At 48.8% G+C, this 19,612-nt stretch overlaps 1 protein-coding gene across 4 annotated transcripts in view; it reads right to left on the reverse strand.

Annotated features, from left to right (window-relative positions):
* GHR (growth hormone receptor) overlaps nt 1–19,612 on the reverse strand; it is a 217,114-nt gene that overhangs the window by 95,667 nt on the left and 101,835 nt on the right. For 2 of the 4 annotated variants that reach the window (XM_053657235.1, XM_053657234.1), the window contains exons 2-3: nt 18,437–18,517; nt 5,691–5,774 (exon numbers count right to left, since the gene is read on the reverse strand). In XM_053657235.1, coding sequence (XP_053513210.1) covers nt 5,691–5,774; nt 18,437–18,517 — 165 coding nt within the window. The remainder of the gene's footprint in view (nt 1–5,690; nt 5,775–18,436; nt 18,518–19,612) is intronic. The other 2 variants (XM_053657236.1, XM_037138516.2) reach the window with 1 other exon arrangement.

Below are 19,612 nucleotides of genomic sequence, written 5' to 3' on the forward strand. Positions count from 1 at the left end.
AAATAGTACCACGAAACCTAACATCATTTACCGTGAGTGCTAGTATCTCTTTACTACCACGTGGAAGACCGCACAGTTGCCGCGTGGGGCAGACCTGCACGCGGCAGGAACTCCTCAGGGCTGTCCATTCGCCGGCCTGGGCGCTGGTTCTGGCTCTGCCTCTCTGGGTGATGTGCCACCACCTTCTCAAACCGAGCCTTCTCAAGGGTGCGCAACAGGCCCCTCACCGGCTCTCGGAGGGGAGCCAGGCGAATCCCTCGCCCAAGTGCTCGTAACACTGTCAACATGAGTTCACGTCGGTCCCCTTCTCCTGGAACTAAAATCTTCAAATCTGCAAGGATGAAATAAACATGCCCTTTCATTTTGGGGGCCAAGATTAGAAAAATCCCAAGACTGGGAGAGGTCGAGAAGATCCGCCTCCTTTTTGCACGAGGTGGAATTTGGGTAAACGATGGCAAAGGACGTGAAGGACAAAGAAGCAAAAATATCCCAAGGCTAATCCCTTCCAGGTAAACTTCTGAAACCTGGATATAAACCATAAATAGATGCCAAAGTCTTATAAAGCTCTGCTCTAAATGTAAGTTGTGTGCAAACAGTGTTCAGACAGGTTGAGGTTTATGATTTCTCTCATAGCTGTGGTCTGTGGACATCTCTGTGGGGACCTGCACTGACCCGGCCAGCTCACCAGCTGGGACTGGCCAACCCTTGAGGCTGCCATTTACATTGGAGCCATTTACATTTGCTGCTTGTCAGTACCTCCACTAGAGGGCAGCAGGTGGAAAGGCGAGGCTATCAGAGTAGATTAACGTGGATGCTTGGCAACAGCAGCTGTCAAGGTGGGGTGCCAAGTGATGGGGATGCAAGGGGACAAGTGCACTGAGTAGGAAGGATGAGAGGTTGAGTAGTTAATGGTTTTCCACTTCCAAGTGAAGCCAGGGATGAAAAGAGGAGGTCAGCACTAGTAGGAAGTTGGAGCAAGGTTTCCTAAACGAGCTGATCTCCAGATTCATGTTTGGAGTTTTCCTAAAATAGACAATCACAAATGCAAAACATGCAAGCAAGCAAGCTCCAGGGCCTTGCTGTCCATCTGAGGCATCATAATCTCTAGGTTTGGAGCTTATGAATCGGTATTTTTCAAAAAACTCCCAGCTTATTCTGAGAAACAGCTAAGGTTGGTCTCACTGGGTGCCTGAGGTCCTTTCTGAAAGCAACCTTTGAAATGACAGTGAACTTGTCCAACCCGTCCCCAACCTGTCCTTAGAGAAAGCGGACAGAAGTAACTGAAACTGCCAGAGTGTGAATTGCCGTGGACAGTTCTCAGTGTTACTACAGACACACTCTCTTAACCTTTCTGTCCTCACGCCAGCTTGTGGGTACGAAGATTTAAAGCCCCTTTTACAGTTGGGGAACCCAAGTTCCAGTGAGGCAGCCTTAGGGGCATAAGTGGAGAAGCCATGGCATTGACTTTGTTTATTCCATTCCATTCCAATCTGTGGTGCCCTTTAAATTCTATTCTTAACCCGGATTTACAAACACTGTTTTCATCAAGCGATTTAGTGGGACTCTATCCATGATGGCCAAGTCCAGGTTACATGCAGAACAGGAATGGGGACAGGACCAGGAGAAAGCCAGGATGGCAAGCCCAGCAGACCCACCCCTGGCCATACCTCTGGTGCTCCTGGAAGCCCAAGGACATGGTCAGTGGTCAGTGGTGAGCGAGACAGATGAGCAAGGGCATGTCCATCGGGGGGAACACTTCAATGGCCGACTTGCCACATAAGAGAGCAGAGCGATGCCATGAGGCTCTTGTCTCAACCTGATTCACGAATCTCAAAGTGTCTCTGCCCTTGCCTGCTCTGCCACAGGGACGCCAACTCACCACGCACCTGAAGACCTGCCGAACTCTGCAGGATTTCACTACAGATTTTTAAGTTGATTCCAGCACCTGGGGCCCCACTCCTGCCAGTCCCCTTTGGGCCCGGGGTTCCCCATCAGTCACCAGAGAGAATCTGTGCCGCAGCCTCTGGATGGAGCACAAGGACGCGTGAAGTGTCAAATTATTTTGAGTTGGTTTCCAACATTTCAAACTTAGAGGGTGCATATAAAATATTCAAAGTCAACTTCTGGATCCGCTCCAATGAGGAACGAATGGACTGGTTTTCCATAGCCCTTCCCACCTACTAAGACGCTAGATCATTTAACTATTGTTGTGTAGCCTATTATCTGCCACACGGTCCCCCCACCCCCACATACATCTTGCTGAGGAAAGCTTCGTGACAGCTGGAATGTTTGTCTTTCTCGTTCACTGAGGCATTCAAGCACTTGGAATAGTGCCTGGCACATAGTCGGTGTTCAAAATATTTTGGCGAATGAATTGACTCCTGGTAGCTTTATGAAAAGCATACATATTTTCTCCAAGTGAGGGAGGCTGAAGACAATCAGCTGGACCTGGAGATAGGACATGAACTTACTAAGTTTCTGATGTATAAATCATGACACAGACTAGGTGTTCACAGTGAACGGCCCAATCGGGGCCACTGGACCGTGCTCATGCCCATGTTGGCACATTTGTTTCTCACAAACATGATCACATGTAGATGAAAAATTGCTGGGAAAGTTTTCACAAGGATTCTGAGTGCACCACAAGGTCCCGTCAGCCGCTTGTCTGTTACTTTGCTTGCAATACTGGGGAAAACGTGTGGCATGATCATGGCGAAGGCATGGGTGACTGGTATGTGGAATGTTCCACGTTAATGGAAACTTAAATGTGGAGATTAATGTCTCTCGTGGTAAAAGGCAGGTCTTAGATGGAGGAAATTTAATCGCATACCAATTACATTAATTTCAAGAGCTGGCTTTGCAGCTCCCGCACTCTCCCACACGTCTTTAATCCACGCTCATCTGCGTCTCCCAGGTCACCCCTGCAGCCTCCAGTTCTGGAAGCTGTCAAAGGGAAGGGACAGGAAGCGCTGGAGGCACTCAGATGTGACTGTGCATTCACCGGGACGTGTTAGCTGATGTTTCAGTGGTTGCATTCCTCGTAAACACGTGTGAGTGACAGGCTCCAAGAGGGCTCTTCCAAAACACACGTGACGCAGAACCATTAGTGCAGCAGGCACTAAAGCTAACCGCTTTTGCTCTACTCAACCCGTGACTCAGTAAAGTCATGGGGGGAGGCTCAGAGGGAGACACGCTGCAGCCTTTAATGTACATACAGCTCCATCGGGCACCCCAGCTTTCATACAGGGTCTCCTTACTAGTGATCATTCCACGGACAGCACCCTCAGGGGCGTGCAACCCACCGACCATGGGCTGTGGGCTGCCCAACGCAACACCTCACTTTTACTTGAAACTTTTTTTGCTCATCAGTTTTCATTAGTGTCTGTGCACTTAATGTGTGGCCCAAGACAACTCTTCCTCTCCCAGTGTGGCCCAGAGCCGCCAAAAGGTCGGACACCTGTGCTAGAGGAAAGCTCAATCGTTCTATTCCTTCCGTGATGACCCATCCAGTCTCCTTGGCACTAGCAGGTAAGTACATGGGCAGATTTTTTTCTATCTAGATATACAGTGTAAGATTTGGAGTCTCTAGCAGGTGTCCACGGTGCTAAGAATGTTTCTTTTTGAATCAACAGACCTGAAATGAACTGACCAAGGTCCACCTGAAGAGCATCTTCAGGACCGAGCTCCCACTTTGACCCAGTGTGACCCCACATCTCTGAAATGGTGACTCTGCTTAAGGAAATCTGGGCTGGAGTTGTATCTTCATTTACTTTTTTTGTTTGTTTGCTTTGTGATCACTGGAGCAGAAATGAACAAGGACAGGGGAAGATGACAGATGCCTGTGACAGCTTCAGTTCTTAAGTTGCTCATTCAGATTTCATAGCCCTCAAAAAATGATGACACCTTAATCTGTGCTGAACACTGCTGTCAGCACGCACCTTTAATACCTCTGGCAAAACTGCTGGAATACGTGGCGTGGCATGAAAAGGAATTAGTTGTAATTAGTCAACTGGTAATTGCTGCAGACCTTCGGCCCCACAGCCCTGCTGGTTTTCCAGGGCTGGTTGGAAGGCAGCCCCCCTTCCTCGGTTCCCACCACATTTCGTGCATGTGGTATACAGACGCTTACTACGGGGTGTCTCACAGGCTCTCCCTTTTCCTTCTAACCTTTTAGTGTACCTGGAAGACCTTGAAGCCTCTCAAGGTTCATTTATTTATGGGTCTCTAGCACCTGGCTCAAAGTCTTAGATGAACAAATGAACAAAGAGAAGATAAGGGGTGTACTGTGACTATCTGGATAAATATTTGTCTTACTTTTAAAGGCACTAAAACATACTTTATCTAATTTGACTCCCACAACAACCCTGGTCCCTGTCTTGCCAATGTGCAATCCTGGGGTCTAGACCAGCGGTTCTCAGCTGGGGCCATTTGCCCGTCCCTGTCCCCCTGCCTGAGGGAATGGCTAGCAACCCCGAGAGACCTTTTGACTGTTAGCACTGGGGGGGCTGGGTGCTACTGGTCCCACTGAGAGGGTGCAGGTGGTGGATGCTGCTCACCACGTTCCAATGCACAGGACCCGCCCCCGCCACACACACAAGTATCTGGACTAAAATGTCAGTGGTGCCAAGGCTGAGAAGCCCTCAGGCTCTGAAATCTCCTGTCGCCCTTTTTTCTGAGTTCCTATCCAACAACACCGTTCTGATTACATGTAGGATGCAGGAAATTCCTCAGGGTCCATATAAAACTACTTCTTGTATTCAGTCGTCTTCCTAAAAACAACATGCAAACACATGAACCCAAACCCCTGGGAATGGCAGGTCCATGGTCTGATCACTGGTTGCGGACCCAGGATGAACGTTTGTTCCTTTACCAAAAGCACACGTGTCACTAGCCCTGGGTGCTTCCATGCAGCAGGAGAAGGAACTCACTGTCTGAGATAGTTCAGAAGGTTTGCAAGGCCCACTGTTTCTGACGGTGAAAGCTCTGATGTGGAGAGCTGGAGAGGACTGAGGCCATTTAAATAGCAGCTGTTTAAAGAAAATTCCAGAGTCAAAACACTGGCAAGTTAATTCCATCTTCCACCTTGGGGCAAGCAGGCAGGGCAGCAGGGATGTGGAGAAGGCGGGGAGGTAGCCAGACATCTCTGGTTGGCCACACCTGAGCGCCTTTTCACAACTGACAAAATGACTCCCTCACTTAGGAGGCGTGGCAGAGTGACACATTGGGGTCTTTGATAACTGGGTCTGCAGCCGTAAAGGACATGCTGCAGGGACCATCACTTGTAATCATGCGCACGTCCACAGAACGGGGAAGAGAAGACCGCAGGGATCACAGAATCCACTGAGTTTCTGCCTTTTTCAAATTTGGTGAATTATTTATTCACATGAAATCATACCCAGAAGCCTCCCATGGAACATCAAAACCATTATTCTATGCAGCCGTGTTTAGGCTAGCCGCAGGGGCGGGGTGGGGGGCATCGGAGTGGGGCAGGGCGTTGAGTGGGGCTCAGCTAGCGGGCCCCACACTCCCACGTCTGCTCCCACCGTCTGCCTGCCGCTCGTTCTACTTCGGGATCATTGTGATCGGCACAAAGTACTTTCCTGAACAGCCACTTAACTGCCCTTGTTTTTCTCCTCGTGAAGGGAAGGCAAACAAAGAGGAGATGAGCCTTTACTGAAACTAACTCTTACCTGTAAGTCTGCCAGGTACTTCACGTGCTCTCTTACTTAATTCTCCTGCGTGGCTCTCTGAGCAAGGTACAGAAGCTGACAGAGCTGAAAGGCACGCGTGAATATGTTTGATTCCAGTCTACATTTCTGGTGTACTGTACAAGGTTACCATGCTACCTCAGAGTAATTGGTGAAAGCCCTCTTCCATGACATAACACATTGCCATTACTCCTTCCCCCCTCAGATCAAACATCTCCAGTTCCTCACATGATTTCAAGGGTCTTTACCAGTAAGTCTGTTTTGTTCTGGCTTAGCAATATCTTTTTAAAATTTTTTTCCTTTTAACCTTTTTTTAACTTAAATTTATTGAGGTGACATTGGTTAATAGCATTACACAGAGTTCAAGTGCACATTTCTGTGATATGTGATCTGTACACTGCATTGTGTGCCCACCTCCTTAAACTTGGGTGGCTGCGGCTCACGAGATGACCCCAGCTCAGTTAGGCCAGTGTGGAGGGCGAGGGCTGGTGCTCTCCTTATTCCAGATGCCCCCTCTACGAAGGCAGCCTCAGCGAGTTTACTTTGGCAGTGGCATTGTCCCGGTTCCGTTACAGTATATTTGCAGCGAACAAAGTAACAGTCAAGTCTCTTAGAGGACTTGCTGTAAGCCTGGACTTCCACTTCCTTCATTTGTGAACTTTATCTTTAAAAAACCTATCCATAGGACTTTATTGATTCCTATCAAATTTTGTCTCGGCTGTTTCGGCCTTCGGTAGTTTTGACGACTGTGGGCTGTCACGGTTTCCTGAACCCCATGTCTGTACTGAGCATGTTCCCTACCCTTGGCTTCCCACCATCTGCAGATGGGGTTAGCCTGCCTTCCTTGTCTTCCCTCTAGTAAATGACTAAAAGAAAAACACCGATCGCCAGGGCTTGCTGGGAAGGAATCTCTTGCAGCGTACCAGGTCCACATCTAAGGAATAACAGAAAAATATTGTGGGAGTTGAAAGGGACAGAGTAGACTTAGCTTTCTGTAAAGTTTTATTAATAGATGTGCAACTGAGTTTAGAGAAATTGAGAGCTTTTGCCCGTGACCACAGGGGCTGATTACTGACAGAACTGGATTCATGACCCAGAATTGTGAGCTGATCGATGTTTTTTCCATTGCACCATTAGAGGATCTCCAATGGCAAAGAGGACACCCGGTTTGTTGTTAAATGAGTCCTAGATACAACTTTCTCTGCTGACAATTTGCCTTTCTCCTAAAAGAGCATCCCAACAAAGAAATTCCAGTGAATGGGAAGCCTTCTGTTTTTGAAAGCTTGGTTTCATGTCCACTGGTTTATACGAACAAATCCTATCAGAAAAAAATGGTATCAGAACAATAACATGCCTCACCCAGGTCCTATGTCCCAAATGGGGACTGTTAATCCTACAAGAATGGGAAAAGCTTTGGGGAAGGAGGTACAGACCTAGAGGCAGGCAAAAGTGTCCCGTACACTCAGTGGGCGTGTGTGTGGCACATTTCTCCAGACGTGCCAGCAGAGAGGGGAGATGGCCTTACTCGGACAGCTTCTGCATTCACGAAGAACCCAGGCATGATAGAGAAAAGGAAATCAGGAGCCAAGTCTGTAAGACAGTCCCTGACTCCCCCCTGCAGAACAATGCGGGAGAGCCTTTTAGACAATGGGCTCATGGCACCAGAGGGTGTTATTCAGCGGCCCAAAAGGTTCTGTTCACGAAGTCGTTTTCTCAAAGGTGCAGGTATGGCCCCTGTCCCCATAAACCTTGGCTACTGATTTAGCCTTAGGAAGAGACATCCATTTGCTTTGAGGAAATTACCTACATTTCATAAATTTTATACATCCCATACATATCTACCCATAAATAACATATACTCATAGTTTTATACATCATATACACACATACACAAATATATCACACACACACACACACATATACTAAGAAATAATAAGGTCCAAAATCGACAGTGTTCCATTAAATTTAGTGAATCTGACTGAATCTTAGAGGATTTATAGAGGTTCCTGGAATTACCACCTGTCTTTTTCATATAACTACGATTCTTTAGTGAGGTTGTATGAAACATGGTCATGTAAAACAAATGCGACTTCTGCACTTGGGCTACAGTGCCCACATCGGTGAGCACTGTAAGTAGTTCACTCCGAGGCAATCCCAGGACCCAGAGGCATGGAGGGCACACTCTGGGGTCAGACCGCCTGGGCCGAACCTGCGCTTTTGCCTTCGCCAGTTATGTAAACTCGTTACATAATTATTCTTGGTGTCCTTACCTGAAACAGGGTAATAATGGAACTTTCCTCTTAGCATTGCTGTGGGGATTAACCGAGGGATTAAGTACAAAGTAGTTAAAACGGGAGCAGCTGAAACACTTCTATGATGACTGCTCTACATTGGCTTTCCTCCTATTTCTGTCCATCCCCAGGGCACCTGGTGACTAGGTGGTGTCCTGTCTGTCACAGGGCAAATGCTCAATGAACCGTCGCTGAACGGACTCACCAGGTATCGCTCCCAACACCCCTCAATTCACTCCAGATCCACCTGCTGTATTTTCAGACTTAAATTTATTAGTACTCGAAGGGAAAGAACTAGACCACTAGGGTTCCGTCAACCTTATCTGCTGCACACACACCGTTAAAACTGTTAATAGTCTCACTGAGACATGCCGTCATGTCTTGGTTCTTCTGCTGAAAACATCTGAAACACTAGAATCCTCTTATAGACCGTTTTCTAGAGGCATTATTTACATTAGCTGTAGCTTTCATAACTTTCTTATGCAACTGAACTGCTTCTTTTAGATATGTATTGTTATAATCCGAATTCTACATATCTGGTTAGTTTGCATGTTTGCTTAGCCCTTGGAGTGTGTCGTGACTCAACATGGAGCCAGCAGAAGTTGGCAGTTACCAAAAACTCAGGTGCCTTTCCTGTGGAATCTCCACAGTGGGATGACCTGTGGTACCTCCCTAATGGCTTTAAATAGTTATTTTTCTCCCATCGAACAAACAAGAAAACAGGCTAGAGGGTGTAAGAGACGGCCGAGGCCAGCGCAGCCGACGCTGTCCGCACTTAGGCCGATGTCGACCCTTAACCGTTCCCATGTACGGGCTCCCCATGTGCTTTCACTGTGGCCCCCAGAACCACACCTCTATTGGCTGCCCACGGCCAACTCGATTAGCACTTGGACAATGAATGAACAGTGCCTAGGAATTTACCCATATTTTGTTGTGTATAATGAGCATGTTTTTGCCCAAATTTTTTAGGGAAAATTTTTTGAGGGAAAAATTATACATGGGATTATTATTCCCATGATTATACCCATGGTATGTAATCACTGTGTCCATGTATAATGAGCACAAAACGTGGGTACACATTATACGTGGCAAAATACGGCACCTCCTCCTGGGGTTAGCCCTGACCTGGACAACCTGAGCCACTGCTTCCAAAGGCCATGAGACAGACGTTTACCCTACTGTGTCCCCGCCCACAGGGGGACATGACTTGGCTTCACATCCTTACTTGGTTTCTCGACCTGTCTCACTTCCCTACTCCTCTACCAGTTTTTCTCTGGAACATTTTCTAATGATTCACTTTCATTTGAATCCTGTCTCGGCATCTGGCTTCTGCGGAACTCAGCTAGGAAAAAAAAAACAAACAAAAACGGCAGAGCTGGGACTCAAACACCATTCTCACGAAGCTGATGCTCTGAAATCCCCAATCTCAGCTGCTTCTTCTGCCCGTGGCAGAGAAGGAAATAATCCAATGTGACTGTCACGGGTCCTCCTCCCTGCACATCCCTGGGGGTCCTCTGAGGACCAGCCAAAGCCACCTGGCCAGCCTCCCCTGCCTCTCCCAGGGGTGCTTTCGTGGACAGTGTGTGTCCCTGACAGTCTAAGCTGCTGCTGCTCCAAGGAAGTGACAGCCACGGCAGGGTCACAGCAGCAGCAGGGGACATCATGCACAACCACCTCAAATGCTTATCCAACTGAACTCGTGGCCACTAACTGCAGAAATCAACCAGCATCTACTTGGAAGTCACCAAATGCCGAGTGTGGGCTGAGCGGTGGCCACAGTCTCATTTCATTTTCCTTTCCACCATCCACTTTAAGGCATGAGTTGACCCACTCCCAACCAACATATCAGAGAACTCACTTCACTGCTAAATTCAACAGGGTACAGTTTCATGTTAGATAAAACTTCTGTTAAGGAAAGTGCTTCATATCCTCTTATTTTTGTATTTAATATTCTGATCTTTTTCCTGAGTGAGTTTCCTAGACCCGAGAAGACAGATACGTAGCACCTGTCTAGGGAAAACAGGACGGCCGGGTCGTGGGGAGCAGCGATGCTGTGTGCCTTTCACACTCACGATGGCCCTACACACGTGACCCTCACAGGCGGCTGTGGCCAGAAGACGTACCCATGTGTATCTGGAGCCCTCTATTCCTCGATAGGAGCTTTCCAGGAAGTCAGGCTTAGAGACAACCGCGAGGGGAAAAGAGAGCTAGTCAAGTGCGCTCATGAGGTTCAGAGCGAACCCGTGGAGAGTCTGGTCCTGGCGCGCCCACAAGGGAAGTCGGGCACAGTGGAGTGGCACACTAGCTTGTACACCTCGCGCGGGTGTCTGAGCAGGCACATTGGCGCTCCCCTGAATTCTACTTTTGAAAGCTGCTCTGGCCAAACGGTGCCCTGACACAGGGGTAGGACGACTTCCCCCAACTCCCCTTTGCCCTGTGGTCATCACCACATACCCTTTCGGTGGCTGTTGCTCGGAAAAGCAGGGTGCCCCGTGCTCCACCCAAGGAAGCAGCTGGGTCAATGCCGGGTAGAGGAAGATAGGTCCTAAGGGGTAGGCAGACACAAAATGCTCCTTTCCTTAAAAAAAATGACCTCCCATTTTGGGGGATGTCAAGGCTAAATATCACCAATTCAATCTCCACTAATGTGAACCTATTAATATGTACACATAGCACATGGCTATCTGGAAGCCAAATATTCTACTCATTACCATTTCTCCTTACACAGATTCACAATGTTTTACTAAAAGCTGAGAGGGCACACAAAATGCCAGTTTTCTCATATTCAGATATGAGGGAATTAAGGATTCTATCAATACAACTAGGGCTTCTAATTTTAAGAGTTTCATACTTCAAGATGGGCTCTCGCTGGAGAATTGGTGAGACCTGATATGCAAGGAATGGGGCTGAGAAAATTGATCCAACTGCTCATATGATTCCTAATCAGCATCTTTCATAAGCTCAAGTTCAATGTCCAAAGGGGCAGAGAAAATTTGGATTTGAAATCAGCAGGGCTCATTATACCTCGCTTTGTCTGTCAATATTTGAGGAGATTTAATCAGGTAGGTGGAGTGCAGATAAACGTGTTGTCAGGGGCTGGTGCTGGGTGACTTGTTCAGTGCAGGGTGATGGCCAATGGCTGGTGCACAGGGTACAGAATCGAGTCACTTGGAAAAAAGACAGGCCTCCGGCTCCTAGGCATTAGTCACCAGGGCAGAGCTCTGACCCTGGTGGAGTCTGAAATATGTAATAAAAAAAAATAGAATCATTCCTTCAACAGGGAAAACCCTGAAATCAAGGCTTCGGGTGGGCCTAGGGATGCTTGGGGCTCCTTGGAGGCCACTAGTCCTGGGTTCTACCGTGTGCAGCTATTTCTAGGTCCCTCCTGATGGGAGGGGATCCTAATCTGAGCCGGCTCTGGTTAGGACTAGCGATAGGCAGTGTTAGTGACAATGGTGGGGTGTGATTGGGGAAGTCCTGGGTCAGGATTCAGATGCCGATTCATGCATTCACTCAGCAAACCAACAGAGATCTACTCTGTGTGTCTGAATGCTACAGGACAGGAAGAAGGATGCAGAAAACATCCTCACGGATTTGAAGGTCCAGTGACTTTTAAATCCATAACAATTTATGACACAGGCTTTGCAGGGGTCATTTCATCAATTACTTGAACAAAATGAAACTGTATGTATTTCAAGCTCAATCCAGACTTTGTCACACAACTTGTGACACAGATGTCATGACCATTTCATTTAGAAGAGGGACACACAAAAAATGTCACCTCCCTTCCTCTTGTCCCCCTCCCCCTACCTCTTCCCTATGTCCAGACTCTTGGTGAGAGCTTCTATACTAACACCTGAGACATTTTTTTCCGGGGTAGGGATGTGGTCCATCTCACTCTGAGCCGGGCAGCCTACCCTGGGGAGATGATGTAGGCACCGTAATTAGTTAAGGTTATGGCTTAAGGCCAGTTGTTATAGAAACAGAAACAGCTTCCTCATGGATGTATCAAATGAAATACGGGTTCCTTCTGAACAGACTTGGGAAATGCAAAACTCTGATTTGCAGCTGAGGCAGAAGAAGCACTCTGGGCCCCGTGAGCACCAGCCAGGGCTCCGCAGACTCCTGTGCAGGACTATCACCTGCACTGAGTTTCAAAGCATGTTTACGTGACCCACCAGCCAGCGTGGTGCTTCCACGTACTGACGGCGGGAAGCTGTGCCCCAGGTGTGAGGCTGACACTGTGGAGAGCCTTCCTTAAGCAGCCATGTGAGTGTCGCTGAACAAGCCAGATTGCCATGTGGGAGATGAGGGTGGTCCTTGGGGTGGTGGCTGTGGGGAGGTGCCTGCAGATGAGTTGGGTGCACAGTACCAGGGATGGGCAGGCAGGTACCAGGAGCAGGGGCTGGGTGTCCAAATACGCCTCTGTTGACGGCTCTGGAATGACTAACGGTCTTTATCACACAGAGACTAAGATTGAAGCTTAAATGAAAAAACCACCTCTGGGAAAATAAAAATAACCCTTTGATTTAACTTCACAGTGAGGAGACAATCACCGACCACAGGGTCTTCCCGAAAGGGTTCGCCGAGGGAACCGTGCTGGCTGGTGGAGCGGCCCTGGGCCCCTGGCTGTGGAAGATAATCTCAGGCGGCAGCTGGCTGGCATGGTCCATGCTGGCATGGACTTCTGCACAGTTGGACCTGGGTTAGTGTTAAGTCAGATGCAAGAAACCAGGTGTGTCTGTGAACAAGAGCTGTGGCCGGCATCACCCGTCTAATGTCAAACTCGTTCCCATCTACCCCGTGAACGAAGCCCCAGTTTAGCTACTGAACCAAAGAGGCGTGGCCACCTGCACCCAGGACTGGCTCTTGTCCCGTAATGGCGGGGATCTAAGGCGGAAGATTCGAACGCAGCCGATCGTTGGCATGTGTGCACTGAACATTCAAAGCCTGAGCTATTCTCGAGAGGTCCAGTCCTTGTTCTGCCAACGAGTGAGGCGCAGACCCATCTGCTCACACTGCCAGCTGCTGTGTGGGGTGAGTCACTAGGCTACTGTGCGGGCCCAGCCCGCCTCCCAGATGCTCCCAGTGCCGCGCTGTGGCTTCTCTCAACTCACCCTGCATATAGTTTACTGCACTCGATGAGGTAAACACATACTCCAGTGATGATGACAATATCTGGGGGCATATGGCAATGTCTCAGGGACACACTTCATAAATGTCCAGCACCCACATGCAGAGGAGACTACACAGGCCCATCTCTAGGCCACGGCCTCTCAGTGCTCGGCAGTCTAAGCCGTCCCACCACCACGCTGCAGATGTGAGCGGACGGCGGCGGGGCCTGGGCTAGGCACAGGCCAGCGTGCTGGGTCGTGGTACAAAGTAAGGGTGGCTTAGGCTCTCTGCTGTCTTCAGTCCCGGCATGTCCCCTCCCCCACAGAGCTGTTACGTGCGGGGGCCACCTCTCTGCTCACAAGCTGAGCTGTGTTCCAGGACTTTACTGTATTAGAAGTGAGTCATTGCTGACGGTGAAAACACCACCGAAAAATGTGGGGGCATAGAGCAACGGCCGGAGCAAGAAGGCCCGACGGCTCCTGAAGTCAGGACTCCGCACGCGATCGGCCTCCAATCCCGGTGATCCCATCTCAGCATCGGTCTGCGATCCATCTGGTTTTCACCACCACGCTCACACTTACATCATCTCCCCCCTGACCTATTACGACCATCTTCCCCCACACTCATCTCCCTCAATTTCACTTTTATCCTGTTACCAGTATGAGTTCCAAAATGAAAATCAAACAGTATTAGTACCCTGCTTAAAACTCGCCCATAACCTAAGGGGACCAGAATCAAATTACGTTTACTTGTCCATCTTCTCTTCCACAAACAGTGGAATCCGTCACAGTGTTTGGGAAAACCTTGCTGAAAGATGCCTGTGACAATACCTCCGAAGGTCCACACTTCTGTCTTCCACTGGCACCATCTGGACAGACAAGACCAGAAGCGCCATGACCTGGCCTGCTGAACTCCAACGTCAAAGCCGTGTGTGACAGCAGCAGGACCAGGTGACGGTGGGCTGCTGATGTACGTGGACTCGGACCACGGCACTAGAAGAGACTAAGACTTCTTCTGGCCTCATGGTGACAGTAAAGGCAGCAGCATCGAAAGCTCTATGGCTTTTGTTGTCACTGCCAGTGTGGACAGAAGGCCTTGGGTTGTTTTCCCTCCTTGAAAACCGTCAGCCAGCACCCTCCTCACTGTTAACCGACTACGACCAGTACTTGCTCGAAATACATCCTTTATGCACCGGCAGCCTCTCAGGGGTCCACGGAGCTTTGACTGTGATGGGGTGGGGAGTGTTTAGAAAAATAAATGTTCCTTCTACTGAGCCATTACTTCTGATCTGTTAGCAGTGGGAACAGCGGCGTTTTTTCTTTTGTATAAGTGCCGTGCCGGCTTGCAAAGATTTACGGAAAATGTTCTGTGATATTGAGGACGCTACTTTGGGGATCCTGGTTCCTTCAGGACACGGCCTCTCACTCCCAGTATAAGTTGCTTGTCTTAAGAGGTACAGAAGAATATAGAATTTTTTAATCTTTAGAGTGGGAAGACACTAATTATGTGCTTTGCCTGCAAGCCACATCTAATATATATACGGTATAGTTAATATAATATTTATGCAATGTGTGTATAAGCACATGCATATGCATACCGTATATAACACATAGATATTATATACGCTGCATATAAATATTACACACACAGAGTGTCCTGTCATGAGCTGATACACACGGATGGACACAGCACCGCTGCCTGGCCTGCAGCTTTGAGAAGAGCTGTGGTGTGCAGGCTATGGCGCACTCCTCCTCTCTCCTCTCGTCCTCTCCCAACGCCGGCCGTGCTCCAAGGCTCAGGAAGCCTCGCCTTCTCCAGGAAGCTTTAACCATCGGCAGTTCTTCTATGACTCAAGTCCATTGACCTAAGCTTACTCCCAAAAGCAACAGTCACAGATACAGTGCTCACGTGCCACACACTCGGGCCAAATGAATCTGATGCTGTCCACAAAGCAGGTGCTCAAGAAAAGTCTGTTGGACACCAAGAGTGTGAACCGGAGCCATGCACCCGCTAGCGTGGCCCCCCGTCCCCGGCAGAAACCCAGGACCCCACGTCACCGTTCCCCACGCACTCCTCATGTCGGCACCTGTGCGCTCGTTTACCTTGTTCCTTCATCACAGCCGCTATTCTCAGACTCGTCCCCTGCTCTCCGCAGACTTTAGAGTCCTAACCCAGCATTCTAACTTCAGTGAGTTCTCTCCGATTCACTACGGCTGGAAGTTGACTCCTCTCTTCACTCTACAGGGTGCAGTTCCGGCTGCTGTTTCCAAGGTAACAGACCCTGCCTCCTACCGTAATCCTCTGTGTCCATCCTGACCTCTTAACTCATGGCAAGTTCCCTGAGGGGAGAGCCACTGCATCCTCCATAAAAGCTCCATCTTTGAAAGGAGAAAGCTCTGAAGAAAGGTATTTGTCTCTTGAATTTGTTGAATTAGCTAGTCCAGTCCACCCTGATTTATTCCTCTTCAGAGCACCTTGACCATTAGTATCTGTCACACAGTCTAGACTTGAAAGCTCTACAGTCTCTCACTAATTTCCAGAAGTTTATCACATCCCAACCAGACTGAACTTTTGCAGGGCAGGCCTGCTCCCACCTCAGGTTGCTGAGGTCCAAGAGCATGCTCAGTGGTGGGATGGCTGAAACGAAGAGATAAGCGCTCGTGTGTAAGAGGCGCTCCTTGGAAGGCTCTTTACGGCCATCAAATCTTTAAACAGAGTTCTCATTAAATGCATCTCATTAAATGCATCCGAGAAGCAGCAGCTCGGATGCAGCCAGGGGACGACAGTCCATCCCTAGGAAGCCCGTCTGGAAGTGAGGTCCCGCTGGTCACTCCTGACTGTGGAATAAGCAATTCTCCCCGAGACCTGCCTTGAGGAGCAGATGAAGAATCTAACATTCAGGATTATTCAGGATGAAAGACACCAAGAGAGAATCTGTTGCAACACCTCAGCTAACACAATGGTGGTGCTGTTCAACGTTTAGTTCTCATTAAATTTCCCACAGGGCAATTAGACTTCATAAAAACGCCTCTCGGGACCAGTGTATTTCTAATTGCTCATCTGCCCAGACAAGAAAATCCCTGCTAAACATTTCAAGTGCCAACCTTCCCCAGGCACTGCGATCTGTCACCTTCTCCCAGCTCCTGGGTGGCTTTTCTGCAGGTGACACTTCCCAAACCCCTTACTCAGCAGGGCCATGTCTTTTACTGACCGCGAGGAATTCGAATGAGTGGTTGGTGAAGTGCAGTAGTGTTTTCTTTTTTTTAAAAAAAACCCCTCACCTGTATTTTTAGTCTGCCTTATACAATGGGAGAGAAAATAAAAGTAAAACAATGTGGCTGCAATCCAAGCCTGGCACAGCCCACGAATGTTATCTGACATTTAATCCCCGTGGTGCCAGGTGATCACTCTGGCTAAGTCCATCAGAGAAATGGCCAGAACAGCGTGCTCATGTTCGAACACGCTCATCTATCTACACCTTATTGCAGAAACGTCAGGTACCCTCTGTAACAATCCCAGGCCACTTCACGGTGGACTTCTGGAGTAGCCACATATTCCAGAGGAACTCCGGTCAGCCCACTGACAGGAGAAAAAAAAGGAGGAGGAAGAACTGTGTTCCTCTGCTAAATTACCTACTAGGTGCAAGTACTCTAAGCTGCCTGGTTTGTGTTTACCATAAAACACTGCATTCTCAGGGGCTCTGTTCCTCCTGAACAAAGAAACAGAGCAAACGAACAAAAACTATCAGTAAGCAAAACAAAAGGCAACCACGAAGGCGGAGCTAATGGTGTTCTCTCCACTTTCCTTCTAAAGCTGAGGGTTTACGTCAAAGCTAAAATGTCCAAGCAGCTGACCCAGGCGCCTGCTGGTTGTGGACGTTCTGGGTCTAAATTGTAACGTGAGCTCCAGTCTTTCAGCAGGGGATACATTTTTTTAAAGATACGTCTTGAGAGAGTTCCTTTGCCATACTTTTTGTTTCCCAGATTTTAAAAATCCTCCAGCCTGGCCCAGTAGTGTGAAAGTCACCTTAACGAAGCAAGGCAAGAGGAAGCCACCGTGGACCTGGAATAGCAGGGGACCTCAGCTGTCATCCTCTGGCTCAGAACCAGGGTCTAAAACCAGCCTCGGGGGAAGCTGCTGAAGCGGAGCCTGCGATTCTCTCCGTGTCTGACTTGCACAATGTCGACATTATAACACCAGAGAGACCCAAAAACATTTCAAACAATTATGACTTCTCTCCTATAAATATTTTCACATTGCTTTAAGAGATAAAATAATGAGGCAGACTCTGCTGGCTGGCGTCCGCCACATCGAACAAACTGATCCCCTACAAAATGACATATTTTACCTTTCTTGTTTTCCTAGTTACCCTAGTCACCCTCAGTGGCTCCCTGCTAAGAACTTATTTTGGGCTCCAAGTTCAGGGAGGACACCTGCAGCACCACCGCTGCCCTGAAGCTGCGTTTCCCAACACCAGCTGAGGAGGGGGGTCAGCTGTTCTTAAAGCAACAGTGGAACTCGCAGTCCTAGCCTAGGAGAAGAAGATCGCTTCTCTCCTCTGTGGAAGCCAGGAAAAATGTCAAGCACTCAAGACAATCTTTTACAAAGACCCCCACCCCTCTGTGAGCACAGCTTTCTCTCTGGACAGGAAAATCTGTCTTCCCACTTCCTCTCATGACCCTTTCTTGTTCCAGTTATTTCTGCTCTCAGACCCGAGTTTGACCAGATTGAGACTTTTCCAGTAGGAAGAGGGGAGAGACAAGAAAGCACTGCAGAGATGGCCAAGGAAGCTCAGGATTTCTGAATATATTATTCACTATTTCAAGAGTCTCTGCCTTCAAACTTTGCCAAAAAGTAATTGCCCAGAAAAAAAGATGTGAAATTTATTTGAAACCTGCAGTTCCCACTGTCAGAGAATATGATTAAGAGCCCTTCATTCTGAGCTCTGCAGATAGGCTGTGACATCCTCCGTCACAGACGAGCTAGTGACCAGTAGGTTAATGACCTTTCAGGGTAATTTCCATATATTTCCCGGAGCCTGAGGACCAAGAAGCCCAGCTTGCCTTCACATCGACGCCCTCAGTGTGATACACAGCATTTATTTTTGATGTGAAAACACCAGATGCCAAAGCTGGCCACTGTGTTCCCTGTAAAACACCATCATAAAAGTCCTCCCAGTTTATGATTTGAAAGATCAGTTTCCTACTTGCTGCTACTTGAAACTTACACATTTTGATTAAATCGACCAACAAAACAGATTTCACAGAGAAAGCTCAGGGTTATTTCAAAACACTGTGGGTGGGACCCAAGAGCAGAACTCACCTTCACTCCCAGGAAAAGCATCACTTGAGCCCGCCACTGCCAAAGTCAACAGCAGCTTCCAGAGATCCATGCCTGGGGGACCTGCAACCACACAAAAAAGCACAAGATGAGGCCGACTACAAGCAAGCCATTATCATTTAGTGCAGTTTAAAAGCTCCATGTTTAAGCTGTCAATGAGCTGACATGCTTCTCAGTTCTAGGAGAAATCCCAGTCTGTCTTTCAATGCCCCAGAGTCTCCTACAGTCATACTTTTCACAAGGGCCAACAGCAGGTTATAAACAATTTTACTCCCGTGGGTGCTGGCCTCAGGAAACAACACGGACGATATACTCACGCCCTGGCCCACAGCCACAGAACCACCCACAACAAATGCCCCCCACGCACGGCCCCCATAATGGACCCGTGTGGTTCACTCTCGCTGGAACTGGAAAGAGAAACTTGTCAGCCGTATCTCCAAGCACGGGCCCTGAGCTGGACAGGCCATAAAAGGACAAATAAAACAACCTACTGTAATAGTAAAAGTCCTCCCACGTGTGTCCCAGTGAACGAAAGACTCCAGTTGGCCCTCAAATACTGAGCGAATAAGCCATCCAAGGGGACTCAGCTGGAGGGCAGCGGAGAGGGGAAGGTGAGAAGCAAGTGGCCCGCCTGGGATACCTGCTCTCCTCCTGGGTTTCTGAGTGGTTTCGGGAGGAATGCGAACACCTCGGGCTCACCAGGGTCAGCTCGCGCCTCTGGCCGCTTGGAATCCCAAGTGTGGCCACACCCCCAGCCCTTCAGTTTGATGCACCGGCGGCAGATCCGCATGCCTCAGCCGGCACTCACCTTTGCCTGGGGGAGGTACGCTTCTCTGGACTAAATGAACCCGGCGTCCACTTCCAAGATCTCTGAAGGGGCGAGTCCGGGCCGATTTAAAATGAACTCTGTGGACTCTCTGGAGAGCTGTTGCTACACCTGACAACTAACCGGTGCCAATGTTACCATCAAATCACACCCACAAGTCACTGGGGCGCCCTGGTCCGCACACCGGGGTCCCCACCCCCGAGCCTCAACGAGAATATTTGTTTTCCTGGGTAACAGAATGGGCTGGTCCCCAGGAATGGCCGTGACATTCTGAATAGGCATCAAATGTGTCAGGTTCTATATTTTCATTTCTAGACAGTGAATAACCCATT

Source organism: Artibeus jamaicensis, unplaced genomic scaffold (genome assembly GCF_021234435.1).
Source record: "Artibeus jamaicensis isolate MK-2021 breed Jamaican fruit bat unplaced genomic scaffold, CSHL_Jam_final scaffold_369, whole genome shotgun sequence".
Classification (NCBI taxonomy): Eukaryota; Metazoa; Chordata; class Mammalia; order Chiroptera; family Phyllostomidae; genus Artibeus; species Artibeus jamaicensis.